Source organism: Drosophila willistoni (genome assembly GCF_018902025.1).
Source record: "Drosophila willistoni isolate 14030-0811.24 chromosome 2L unlocalized genomic scaffold, UCI_dwil_1.1 Seg168, whole genome shotgun sequence".
NCBI lineage: Eukaryota > Metazoa > Arthropoda > Insecta > Diptera > Drosophilidae > Drosophila > Drosophila willistoni.
The window spans coordinates 3,162,684-3,176,256 of NW_025814047.1; the positions used below are offsets into that span (position 1 = coordinate 3,162,684).

At 40.6% G+C, this 13,573-nt stretch overlaps 2 protein-coding genes and 4 non-coding genes across 9 annotated transcripts; all 6 read right to left on the reverse strand.

The window, feature by feature from the left end:
* Positions 1-389: 389 nt before the first annotated feature.
* LOC6640922 (7-methylguanosine phosphate-specific 5'-nucleotidase) lies at positions 390-2,022 on the reverse strand. Its single transcript, XM_002063651.4, has 2 exons — positions 1,809-2,022; positions 390-1,690 (listed from the first exon to the last, which is right to left on the reverse strand). The coding sequence occupies exon 2, from the start codon at positions 1,625-1,627 to the stop codon at positions 659-661; it is 969 nt and encodes a 322-aa protein (XP_002063687.1). The 5' UTR covers positions 1,628-1,690; positions 1,809-2,022; the 3' UTR covers positions 390-658.
* A 249-nt stretch (positions 2,023-2,271) lies between these two features.
* Positions 2,272-11,222, reverse strand: LOC6640734. Of its 4 annotated transcripts, none has more exons than XM_047009751.1 (6): positions 11,132-11,222; positions 8,092-9,538; positions 7,044-8,025; positions 6,817-6,983; positions 2,663-6,750; positions 2,272-2,593 (listed from the first exon to the last, which is right to left on the reverse strand). In XM_047009751.1, exons 2-6 carry the CDS (start codon positions 9,535-9,537, stop codon positions 2,422-2,424), a joined length of 6,855 nt encoding a protein of 2,284 aa, XP_046865707.1. In that variant the 5' UTR covers position 9,538; positions 11,132-11,222; the 3' UTR covers positions 2,272-2,421. The 4 variants fall into 4 exon arrangements, with proteins under 4 accessions (XP_046865707.1, XP_046865706.1, XP_046865705.1 ...); XM_047009750.1 differs by lacking the exon at positions 11,132-11,222 and adding an exon at positions 10,408-10,469; XM_047009749.1 differs by lacking the exon at positions 11,132-11,222 and adding an exon at positions 10,426-10,446.
* A 1,439-nt stretch (positions 11,223-12,661) lies between these two features.
* On the reverse strand, positions 12,662-12,751 carry LOC6640844. The gene has a single exon (XR_049661.2). It is a non-coding gene; the product is annotated as a small nucleolar RNA Me28S-Gm1083 (small nucleolar RNA).
* A 170-nt stretch (positions 12,752-12,921) lies between these two features.
* Positions 12,922-13,010, reverse strand: LOC6640967. The gene has a single exon (XR_049662.2). It is a non-coding gene; the product is annotated as a small nucleolar RNA Me28S-Gm1083 (small nucleolar RNA).
* A 163-nt stretch (positions 13,011-13,173) lies between these two features.
* Positions 13,174-13,260, reverse strand: LOC6640968. Its single transcript, XR_049663.2, has one exon. It is a non-coding gene; the product is annotated as a small nucleolar RNA Me28S-Gm1083 (small nucleolar RNA).
* Positions 13,261-13,414: 154 nt separating this feature from the next.
* Positions 13,415-13,502, reverse strand: LOC6640969. Its single transcript, XR_049664.2, has one exon. It is a non-coding gene; the product is annotated as a small nucleolar RNA Me28S-Gm1083 (small nucleolar RNA).
* Between the last annotated feature and the right edge of the window lie 71 nt (positions 13,503-13,573).

The window sequence follows — 13,573 nt, forward strand, 5'->3', positions numbered from 1 at the left end:
GAATTTCCTGCAAATTGTCCTCTATCTTTCCTGGCAACATATTCAAATCTTCCACCAAGGAGTCTGGCCATAAGGAGCTTTCCAAAAGCATTTTAAAAGTACTGGTTGCACTTCCACGGGTCAATGTGTGATCATATGTAGTTATTAATTGTAGATTTTCCGAGCCACCGTTAACCAACTTATAGATAAGATGCTCCACATTATCCTTACTATGGCAATGAGATTGCTGCAATAAGCGAACACTATGTCTTCGTATTAGAGCACGTCGCGGAGGCTGCTCCGATTCAGATTCGTCTTCATCCCACACCATTACAAAGTCAACTGCCAAAACATTGATTAAAAAGCTGCCAGTGAATCAATCAATTAACATAGTTATAAACAAATGTATCTATAGATATATGTATATATATATATTCACCGTTACCCACGCATTTCAACTCGTTTTAATTATACAATATTGAACTTATGTAAACAATTCTCGTGACAATGAGTGAAATTATGATTTACTCTAATACCCCTTAATTAGTAGTAGTAGCTTCTTTTGTTGTTGTTGTTATTTGTTTGTTTTCTTGTTTTGTTTAGAGAGTTAACACTGACCAACTGCTAATTGAGTGAGATTAGCAGCAGTTCATCAACAAACACATGTAAATCTCTTCTATTATAAAGAACTCAATTGTGCTGGCGGGGATCCTCCATTTTTCAATTTCAGCTTCTGCTTCTCAATTAGCTCCAGCAGGGCTCTTGGCACATCCATAGTTTGATCATCGACCAGGACAATATCAAATGTATTCATATACTTTTCCATATTCGCCTCCACATGATCGAAGAGAAAACCAATTTTCAATATATGAGATGAAGACGGTACACCCGATGCCATATCTGCATCGCCGAGCGAATCACCCATCACAATGATGTGATCTCGCGAATGCACCAAATCATAATACTCGTGACCGTCCAGAACCGTTTCGTTCTTATTGAACGTATGAATCATTGGCTGCTGGAATCCATCCAAAAGCCCATCACGATACTGTAGAAAATTTGACACAACTTTCACATTGGGATACATAATATCGGCCTGCTTCAGCACTGACACTACCGAATTTCCAAGGCCCGCGGAGAAGACTAAAAGGGGGATCTGCATGCGCTGTAAGTCCTCAAATAGCTCGTGTGTTCTGTCACGTAGTGCATGTTTAAATTTACTAGCTATATCATCTATTTCCGTCTGATCGAATGGGAATCCGGATGTCACTTCGCTCGATTTTGTCCACCATTCAATCATATACTTGACTTTTTCATCTTTCGACATATGTGGATCAATCTCAATGGGTCTGTAGATGTGATATAGTTTGTCAGTTTCCGCTTTAAAATTATCTGGCAAAGATTTGCAAGCATTGAATATTCCAAAACTGGATAGAACCTTTCCTCCATCATCGGTCCTTTGTTTGGTTATGGTAAAATCAAAATCCGATACCATTTGCATACGTTCCGGTCCGCCTTGAATAAATTCATTGATAATCCGTTCTACTCTAGTGGGATGAAGTATTCGACTTCCATGCAAGGCTTTTAGATCTCCAATGCGAATCCAATTTTCATTTTCCTGGATTTCATTCTTTTCATCGTAGCCCATTTCCAAGCAGGTGACACGTCCGATTTGCAACAGTTGTGGATGATGATAAAAGCTCTGCAATATCTGTGAATTATTTCGGTAAGCAAAATTCGCATTAGTTTCAATCGGTGTGATTGTTGTGTGCATGTGTGTGTGTGTGTTTGCGGGACTATGGTTATTCGGTATCTATTCAATCACTGACCTTGAGGTTTGGATTTTCTTTTGCTTTTGTTTTGTTTTCTTTCTCGGCCAATTTAAAAATTTCTTTTGTTGCGTGGGCAACTTTAGACAAGGACAAGCTTATCAATGGACTATCGCAGCTTTAATATGACCAATGTGTTTATTTATAATTTAATAACTAAAAGTTCTCAATCGGCCACAAGCCAAACAAATTCTATTCTCTTCCTGATTCCATTTCTCCCACATGCGAATTAAACAGCTGTTCACGTAACCGACCGCAATTAACAACGTAAGGGCGCAACCTACGTATTAAGTTTGGCGCCATTTTCTCATTAAATTCAAATTAAAAATGCATTTTTATATTGTTTGTAAATTTGTTTATTTCTAAAATTCAGACGACTATCTATCGGTCTTTTTATTATTTTTTGTTAATTTTCAACTTCTAACATAGAATAATAGGAAAAAAAATGGAAAAAACAGTGAAATGAAGGTAAATTCATGTATATATCTTAAAACTAATTGCCAAAATGTGAATGTTTTTACATATTTTATATGCGTGTGTGTGTCTGTTGCCAAAATCAACAATAAAAAAAATAATTGGAAAATTAATAAAGATTCCCCCCTCTTTCCCGTTTCTAATCTTCAATTAGGATAGCTTTGGTCGTCGACGCTGCAGGAGAGCTATTCTGGCTGGGACTTTCAGCTACTCCTGGCGGCGACTGCTGCAGCTGTCGATGAGACTCCAATGGCAAAAATTTCCAATCGGCTGGTAATAATGCTTTATGCTCTGCACTTCGTGAAAGTTGCCTATAAAAATAATTGTTGTTATAGCATTAATTTTATATAATTTAAAAAAGCATTTTTTGATTTACTTACCGATTGATAAAGTTACTGGCCAATGTGAGATTCTTAAAGATTAACACACCCAGATTGGGCATCTTGACCATATATTCGGAATTTAAATGTTTCACCCGAAAACGGGGTAAGCCTTTGGCCACCAAGAAACCATAGGAAGGTTTCGATGGAGACAAAGATGAGTTGGAAACTTCACTTGATGATGGTGGAGATAGCTGCTGCTGGCTGTTAGCTGCTCCCACAATGGTGGGTAAGGATTTGCGAGAGACTGCTGCTGCTGCCGTTGGCTTCTCAGTTCGACTGGAAGTGGGTAAAACAGGCAGCTTCATAGGCAATGATTGTCGCCCAGTTGGAGGTGCTGGTGTTAATGATGGAACTGCAGTCGCCAGGGACGTCGCCTCCGAAATTGTTAGCTTTGGATTAAGTGGAGTTGGATTTGGTGGGCATTTCTTTTTCGGCAAATATTGACCTAGAGACATTTTGCTAGGCAGCGATTTTCGACCCCCCTCTGTCCCCAGTTGCTCCAGATCAGCATCATCATTTGGCAGAGATTGTCGTACTGCATTGGAAGGACGCGCTATAGGCAACAGCTTGATCCCTTTCTCAGTTTTAGGCATCAAGCCTTTGGCAGACTGTAGTGAAGCAGGAGAAGGATTTGGACGCACTGGAAGTTTTGCAACTGTAATAGACGTGGCCGTTTGTTTAACTATAGTGGGCTGTGATCCTGCGGGTACTGCTGCTCCTGCTGCTACCGATGTAGGTATCGGTTTGGTCACTCCACTGGCAGTACGCTTGTAGCCAATTTTAACAGAGTCCTGTGTGGTTGGGTCTGCTGCTGCTGCTGTCTTTTTGCCCACCTTGGTGATTGTGATGCCTCCTGGTAAAGCTGTATTACTAATCAGATCCTGCAAGGACTCATTCATCTTGTTATTTTGGCCCTCCGAACTGAGTCGACTGATTTTGGCAGGTGGTGGCTCAATCGATGTTTGCGAATCTGCCATCGAAAGTGATGTCTTGGTGAGCTGCACTTGCGGATTAAGGAATTGCGGCGAAGTGGGCAACTGGCCAGGCAAGGCTGGAACTTTTGCTATGAAGGGTACAAAGCCCGCAGATAAATTGGAAGTGACCTGATCCATGGTAGAAACTGTAGAAACATTTGCCGACGGATCCGAAACACCGCCAGGTGTAATCTTAAGACCACCATTGTTGGGCATCGCACTAATTGTGAAATTGATTCGAGACTGTTCCGCCAGATCTGGATTGAGGGGCATAGCCTCCTTTTTGATTGGACGTTTCACTTGAACTTCGTCTTCCTCATCGCTGTCAATGACGACCACAGCTTCGCTTAAATTATGATTCACCATCTCCTGCGAAGTTCCAGGCTTTAGATTTGGCTGATTCTCTACTTTGACCGATGTTGCCAGATCAATTTCGAAATGCACTTGTCCATTCACATGAAGCACCCAGAATGCCATGCTCCGGCGATTACGCTGAACGGGAATGGAATGTTCCTTTTGATAGACCTCCCGCAGCATCATTTTGCCATCGACACTTTGCAGCAGAACTAGCACTGGCGGCTTCATGTCCAGTTTGAGTGGACCAAAGTAAATCTTTCGTCGCGACGAGGGCGTCACAAATGCATCATAGGGGGCATTTTGAAAGAATTGTAGCTTCACTACTTTCTGCTTCTCACTGGACACGCGCATTACATTGTGTATGCGATCCAACGAGATCATGTCCCGAAAGGCTGGCACATAGATATGCGAGAAATCATCATAGAGATCAAGTACGACCCAACGATGGTCGGTGGTATGAAGTTCTGGAATCTGCAATTCATCAACATCGCTGTGCTGGACCTTACGGAACTCGATATTGCTGCGAATCTTGTGAGAGGCATCCTTCAGTTGAGACGAATCCGAAATTGTTTCGGGCGCAACACTCGGTTTTTTGGCAGCACCACTCAAGGTGGAGGGGGCCGGAGTTGGTAAACTAACTGCTGGTCGAATGGTTGCAGGAGGCGCCGCCTCCACTGCGGGAAGTGGTTTAGGAACTGGTAACTCACTGCCGGCAGCCACCGATGACGCTCCATCCGATTTCTGGGATTGCATTTTTCGTTGATGTTCCCGTATACGCTGCTTCACCAACAACGAGCACAGCACATTAATCTTTTTCGTCAACAATGGATGAGTCTGTGGTGTGGGTTTGGTACAGGCATTGCCCTCCATGTGACGCAGGAAACCCTTGACCAACCAATAGTTCTTACGTCCCTGCATCACCACAGCCAATCGTCGGGTATTTTCATTCACTTTACCCTCCAGCAGCATTCGGGCCATAACGGGCAAGGCCTGGGGATCGGGAGCAAAACGCGTATTGACCACACCAATGGCTCCGCACACCGATGGCATCATGTTGGTCGCTGTGGCAGCCAGGAAATTATAATTCTTCATTTGTACATCCCAAATGAAGACGAAACTCGACTCAAAGGCAGCCATGAAATTCGTCCATTTGATTATGCAAAGGATCTCCTCATTGGGCACTGGAATGACTTTACTCTCACGCTGCAGGGCCAGATCGATGTCCTGCATTTTTTTGCTCACCAAGGTGTTCATATTCTTGACCACCTCATTGTAGAAGGCGCGGAAATTTGAAGATTCACTGACATCATCATCAATGCTGCTACTCCCATCCATGTCCATGCCACCATCTCCTCCATCAGATGAGGCGGCGGCGGCTGCAGCTGCAGCAGCGGCAGCAGCAGCCGCTTTCGAACTCATGCCCGAATTGAGAATATCCGCAGAAGCACTATTAAGCGAATAACAGGCAGCAATTTTTGGCATTTGAATATCCGAGACGTTTTCCTCTCGTTTGATGACAGTTTTCAAACGCTTTGCACTTGTGGTCTCTGTGGATTCCACTGGCAGACTCTTTCGTTTAAGCAGGCTAACATTGTTCGTTTGACCTTCATCGGAATCATCACGCACCACAATCACTGGAGGAGGAGTGGGGTCCGTCATCGTATTGGTCCTTTGTTGCTTCTGATCCAATTCAGTTTGTCGCTGCTGATCCAAAGCCTTGCGATAGAAACTAACTGCTCCATGAATGCGCTTCGTAAGCAATTCTTTGGTCTCCTGTGTCTCTTCCTTGGCGATCATTTCACGCACAATCTGAGCGCGTCGACGATTAATCCTTAGATAGCAATTCCGAGGAACTGAGACCACACGACGACTGAGATATGGACGAGATCGAAAGAAGCTAAATATAATATCCAGCTCATTGGAACGCTGCAAAGGCGCTGGTGACGGTGGTGGTGGCTCTCGCACCATATATTTGATTTCTTTTTTCTCCTCCTTTATATTTGTTGGTGTTGGCTTTGGAGATTTCTTGACCTCGACTTTGGGTTTTTCGTCCTCCTTCACACTCATATCCAGCTGAGGCGTCAACTGTTTTGGCTGTTGCTGTTGTTGCTGCTGCTGCTTCGTGGGTTTTTGTTGTTTTTCCTTACGCTGCTTCTTTTTCTGTTGCGTTGACGCTGGCTCTTCCGGCGGACGCTCAAAACTGTAATGGGCTCGAACAGCCAGACCTGGATTAAAGTGCGTGGGCAGAGCATCCGTTTCTTTCTCAATGATCACTGGCTTGCCTTCGGCGGACTCGCCACCGCAGAAACATTTATACAATTGATGGGTCATACAGAAAGTGGCCAGATTATCCACATCAGGTAAACGCCGCAGACCCACAAAGCAATGTTTAAGCTGAGACATATCGATATCTTTTACGGTGCATGTTTCACCATTTAGCACACTGTTGGCCACTGGATGATCCACGGAGGCGGATAGTCCACTATGTCTGCCCACAATTCGCTTTACCCCGGGTTTTACTGGACGCTGATTATGGGATTTGGTGTCATCCACTTTGCTCTCGTCATCAAAGTCTTCATAGCGTTTGGGTGCCTTGGTACAGCGTCGTTTCTTATCCCCCTGAGATTCATTTATCAGCAATGTTTCATTCTCAGTGAGCACCAGAGTGGAGGTAAAGTCCTTTTCCATTTTTGCCAAACGTGCCGTGGCCTTGCGACGCAAATTGAAGGCATCCTCATTGGATATACCACGACCCTAACAAAAAGGAAGGAAAAGAGTTAGGTTTAAAATCAAAGGGATTTGGTATTTTTGGGTACTTACATCAGCTGTTTCCACGCGCATTACACGACTTTGCTCGCCACCCAGACAACGGCAATTCAATACACATTCAGCTTGAGCACAATGATCCCGCACAGGTAAATCTGTTCCTGCCAGACTGGCACAGACACAACCCAACTGGCAATAGGGCTTGCCACACGGCTTGTTGGCTGCAAGAAAGATTAGTTAAGTGATCAATGTGAAGGATTATAAATTTGCATATCTCTTACCATCTGCATCCTTGGCATCTGCATCAATAATGGTGGCATTAAGACGACGCAATTCATTGGCCAAACGTTTTTTCTTATCCGGACGACCTTTCTGTTTGCCACCAGATCGTTCAACTCCAGTTCCATGCTCCTTAAGAGCTTCCTCTTTGGTGGGACTTAACTGTGGTGTTGTCATAATAGTTTCACCATTTAAAGCATCCGGATCCTCACTAATAAAGCTATTCTCACTACAACTGATGGCCACCGTATTGATCATGTCATTGATCATATTCGCACAGTCTAGCAAATCATCCGCGGGCTCAGCTGGCAATAGCTTATGAAACTCAAATTGCTGCAGCTCGTCGGGAGCCTGTTGGAAACTTGCATCCATTTGCTCGGAACGATCAACGACTCGTCGCACCAGTATATGATTACGATCATTTAAATATGGAATGACAAATGTAAAACTTTTACGCCGTCCAGCTGGAGTTTGTGATGCTTGCTCCTCGGCCTCCCGCATACAATTCGGTGGCTCCTGCAATGTAGAAACACTGAATTCGGCCCACTCCCTTGTGATGTCATGATGCGGTAGTATATGCTGCAGATAACGCTTGGCAATCTCATTTAGCGGCCGTCCCAATTGGGGCATAACTTCGAGCTGGACAGTGGGCATGCTTACGACAGCCATACTACCACCGGCCAGAAGCAAAGCGGCTGTATCATCATCGAGAGGCTTTTGGAAAGGCTTTTTACTCAATGGACACGGTCGAAAGATGGCGGGTAGTGGGAATTGATTGAGTCTCTTTTGCTTTGACGATTTTTCCATTTTGGTGGACACAACTTTGAGTTCATGGCATAGTGTGGCATCAATGCACGAAATGTTACAACGCAGGGTGGCAGTCTCTTCGGCAGTTAACTTACTGCTGTATGGCTGCTTCTCTCGTACCATATTATTGCCTTGAGCACCGGGTAATCTGATAATTTCCCCATCAATCTGTATCACCTGTTGGAGAGACATGAATGGGTAAGTAATTTTTTATAAGGAATGGCCCCACTCAACTGATCTTACCTGATAATAATAGTTAAACTCTTCGGTGGCCACATAGCTAGCTGCCTGCCAACCCTGTCGAGTGAAGGGCATCTGTGTAGTGTGCTGCTGAAGCAGTTGCATGGCTCCAATTTTCACCTTCTTCTGACGCTGTTTACGCTGCAGTTCCCTGTAAATATTGGCCTCATTGTTGATGATGACCATCGTTTGGTTCTTGCAACGTTGCAAATAGTAACGTCGTTCACCAACTGTACGTAGGCGTTGCAAGGCTTCCGGGACGACAGGCATATCCATAAGTGGAGCCACACTATGTGGCGTCACTTGACCATCTTGCCACATGGGCTCGAGCAGTTTCTCCTTGTCCATGTCATCGTTGACGTGATGTTTAAGCATATAAGCGTCTAAAGAATCGGACACGAAGGCCGAATTTTTCTCCAATGTTTTGTAACTTTGCGGTACGAGTGGAGTAAGTAACATTCCAGGCTGATGGACACTTTCATCGAATCCAACAAAATCTTCACTCATAGTATCATCCTCTATAGGTGTTTCACGTACTGGAGAGAACTCTTCTGTGGGTATATTCGATTCATGGGCAAAATTCTTGACACGCACTTTACTCATAAGCATGTCCAAGAATTTAGAGCCACCACCACCAGCGGCATCGGATTTTTCGGTGCTGGAGCAGGTACTGGCGGTTTGTTGTTCTTTGCTGGGAGTGGCAGGAACTTCACATAGGGTAGCCTTTGTGGGAGTAATTTCATCATTTATTTTTGACGTTTGATGGGGTTCCTCTTCCTCCGCCTGTGTATCCTGCTCCTCAGGCGCTTGCTTTTCAGCCTGCTCTACCTTGTCTTGTTCCTCAGCCTGACTTGGCTCCACCTCTTGACTATCCATTTGTTTCTCTTGATTAAGTTGCTCCTCCACCTCAGGGAGTTTGTTTAACTCCCCTTGTTCGGTCTGCTCATCTCTCTCCTGTGTGCTCTCTGATAAGATTTCCACGTTTTTATTGGCATCTTCTATTAGTGACAAGCTTCTCTTGCCACTTTTTAGTAATTCCAATTGTTGTTTCATCTTCTTGGATAATTCCTCTGCTCCCAGCGGCTCAGCCACGTCGTAAAGCTCAGTCTCCTCGTATTCCTCGATGCGCCCCATTTGCTTATAATAGTAAACAATGCTCTTGGACCACTGCTTGGTGTTCTGTTTTCGTCTCACGATCATACGCTTCAAGCGCGGATCAAAGAGCAGCAATCGGACGCGTCTCACGATGAGGACACGATTCTGCCGAGGCTTTCGCCAGGCATAATTCCGTATTACACAGCGTGGTGTCAGTGCGTATAATATGAAGCGTTTGACTTTATTCCAATTCAGATGAAGAAACTCACGGGACACCGGATATTTACGCTTTAATCGGCGATATTTGATTAGTTCTTTATCTTTTAATACTATGGGTGGCAGTTCTTGGGTCATTCTAAAATGGCAATTGAAAGAAGGCAAGAAATTTAAGGTTAGAAAACGTCACATTAATCACATTACAAAACATAACCTAAAAAAAAAAATTATACTAAAATAGGTCGTTGCCACAAACGTCTTATGACCCACTTTAGCAGCAAAAGAAAAATACAATATAAAAAAAAATTAATTTCAAACACTATAACTGTTATGCATTTTACTTAATTTAAATTATTTCAAGTTTTTTTTTTTGATATCTGACGTACTTCAATTTTAGAATTTCAACCTCAAGGAACAACGAAAAAAAATGGCGACAAATAACTACCGTAAGAAACTTACAAATCACATGGGCAGCACTAAAACCCGTAAAACGGATACATACACGTACATAAACACACGTAAACGATGACAAACAAATTACGGCGTGCATAACACTCAAAAAAAGAGTATTTTAGATTTTCTTAAGTTTATGTAAATATCCTTAAAATACATAAAATACAATACGATATTTTTGACATTTATTACGCACGTTTAAATAAACAGCCCAACTACAGAAATCACAGACGTTTAAAGTAAATGGCAAGGTGCTATTAATTCTTATCCCAGCCACCGGTTTATTGCAGCAAGGCGGCAGCTCTCCTCCAGCTGTCAAATTTGCTCACTTTGCAGCGGCGGCTACCAAGGGGAAAACACAAGAACAACAACAACGCACTCATATACAACAGAGCACAAAACAAACACACACACACAAACACGAATGCACATACATATGATAACTAAAACATTTCGGCACACTTGTTAATTTAACTATTTAACAAATAACATTGCGCATGAGCACAAACTTTTAACAAAACACAAAATTTTGTTTCAACAAAAAAAAAAACTTGCAAATAATTTATCTCCTACGACAAGATTCCCCTGGCGATCACAGCCGCAGATTTCGTTCTGCTTCCACCTTTCGATAAACTGAGTGAGCGGCACATGGACACGTTTCAAATGTCAAGCATTCCTATGGAATGCATGGCAATGAGACAACAACAGTTGTTTGTCAAAGTAGGGTGGGTGTGGGAGAGGGCGGTGCAAGGGTGTAGGTATGCGTACAGTACGGTATACACGTGACCGAGTTATTTTTTGCGTATAAAGCGAGACGGCAAATGGACGAGTAACACCGATTTTCACTAAACTGTTTACCAATACTTTTCAAATGGTATATGCACTTATACACACATGCGTATCTACCATGATTATAGCGATATATGCATACGTACATATACATAAGTATGTACACCCACATGAAGAACGTACTAAACAGTATTTAAAATTGATCCCAACCTCCAAAATTTAATATAGTTTACTGATTTTAAAAATCTTCTCGAAATAGCAGTACATAAATCAATAACCTCAAAAAATTCATGAAAATTCAAGATGGCGTCGCTCGCCGACCTCACTAGATACATACACAACGAAAACAAGGCGATCGCATGCGTCACTCTTTGAAAAAGCACCCCTCACAACAAACTACAATTTTCGCACTGTTTCCATATCAGAAAAAGTCCTTAGCTTTTTCTTTATATACAAGCTACAATGTAAAACAATCTTGCAAAAGACATACCTTGACGTTTTAGGACACTCAGTTTTTTAATTTCAATTAACTAAACGCAATTATTGTGAAGTCTACCATCAACCGCTTAATTTTCACAATAATCCACGCAACTTACACATACATAAACATGCATGTATACATACACATTGCCTGATTCCGATAAATATTCAATATGGCGGTACCGATGACAGAACGCGCCAAGCTATTGGCTTGGGATGGAACGCAGTGTTGATAATAAAATACATTTGTGGTCAAATTCAAAACATAAAAATGTAATCTTTAAAAGTAAAACTGAATAAATCAAATGTTTCTTTAAACAAAATGAAATGTTTTACTTTACTTGCTTTGCTCTATACTTACATATAGTTTGAAAATTGAAGCGGTTCGTGATACTTTGAAATCTTAATAGAAATCTTCTGTTTGTTAAAATCTTTAGTTTTTAATCCACCACATTACTTATTTGTCATACTAACGACACATCATGAATCGATAATCGATAGACATGTCCTGGACCAGTTGACCACAACTTCTGTTACATTTAGCATTTTTCCATTATTATATTAGGCCGAGAGTAAGCCCAAAATGATCGTTTTCCATTGGCATTATATTCAGGTAGCTTGTTGTGGTAAGCTACCTACCTGCTGTTATTTATTCATTTGACCTTCCCACAATTATATTGTCCCTAGAGATGACACCCAGGTACAGCAATCAAATAAAACACGTGGCTGTGTTCTCGATAAATTTGCAACTGTTTTCGATAACAATGCGTGACAAGGCAGTGGGGAAGAACGGAACAAATTCGTGGCTTGTCAAAAAAAGAGAAATGACAGACTGAAGAAAAAGCGCAATTTATTGCCGCCAAAATAAATGTAACAAAGACAACAAAGTTTGTTTTTTTTTTTTCATTTTATTTAAAAAATATATACAAATATATAATTATAGTCTGGATAAACGGTACTGTACCTGCAAGTAGAAGAAAAAAGATTTCAAATATTATATTTTTGTGATAAAACTTTTTGACTTTTTTTTTTGCTTTATTTTTGTTAATCAGAAGGACCTATTTGGATTGGTTTGTTGCGGTTAATGTGAATCATGCCACATAGTTCAGCTATCCTTTCTCATCATCAAAAATATGCAATTTCTCATTTAATCTCGAGATTTAACCCACCTTTTAAAATAAGCGTCTTCATGTGTATATGTAAATATTTACTCCTGAAAGTAAACAAAAAAAATACATTTAACAAATTCTTTTTCCACAATTTTAAATTTCTGTTATTGTATTTTTGTATTCAGAAGGACCTATTTGGATTGGTTTGTTGCGGTTAATGTGAATCATGCCACATGGTTCAGCATTCCTTTCTCATCAGTCTAATAAAATGCATTTTAAAAATGTTTGCCTAGAAATACACACCTTTTGTAAATTAAGTCCAAATGATGAGTCATCAAGATGATTCCAAATAATTTTTCATATTCTGCAACACAAAAGAAAATAAAACAAGTTAGTGTTCATTCAGAAAAATTCGAATATTATTAAAACGATTTATTGAATCAGTAAGACCAATCACGCATTCAACAAGAGAAGTTTCAATTTTCAGATAGGGGCGAAAGCTTATAGCTCATCACAAACATTTTTTTTTAGAGAATTTGTTGTATACCAAAATTAGTTCTTACCTTTTTTGTAAAAACTTTTATTAGTTGGTTTTTTAACATGTTAACAATCCTTCTGCAACAAAGAATAAAGAAATAGTTTTTGATTAGTTACATAATAATGACTTTCATTGACTTGAAAATTTGTATTTTTGTTTTTTCAGTAAGACCAATCTCGCATTCAACAAGAGAAGTTTCAATTTTCAGATAGGGGCGAAAGTTAATGCTCATCAGGTTAAAAAAAATAATATATTATTGAGTTTTTAAAGTGTATACCAACCTTTTAAAATAGTCATCTTTAACAATTTCTTAATCGCACATGGCACTTGTTGATCTGTAAAGATTAAAAATAATTTTATATTATTATAATGTATGGGCCATTTTTTTAAATATTTACTTAAGTTTTAATAATTTCAGTAAGACCAATCTCGCATTCAACAAGAGAAGTTTCAATTTTCAGATAGGGGCGAAAGTTAATGCTCATCAGATTAGATAAAAAATACATTTAAATAATATAAAAATCTTACCTTTAATATTTTCAAAGAGTTCCAAATTACGTCTCGACCTAAAATATTAAAAGATAGACAATATTATTACCATGTTATAAGATTTAAAAATTGTTTAAATTAAATATTGTTTGCTGTACTTGTGTTTCAGTAAGACCAATCTCGCATTCAACAGGAGAAGTTTCAATTTTCAGATAGGGGCGAAAGTTAAAGCTCATCAGAGACACAAGTACAGTCAACCAAAGTTTTTTTTGTTAATTAACATAGAAAACTCACCTTTTAATCTGGGAAAATGCTG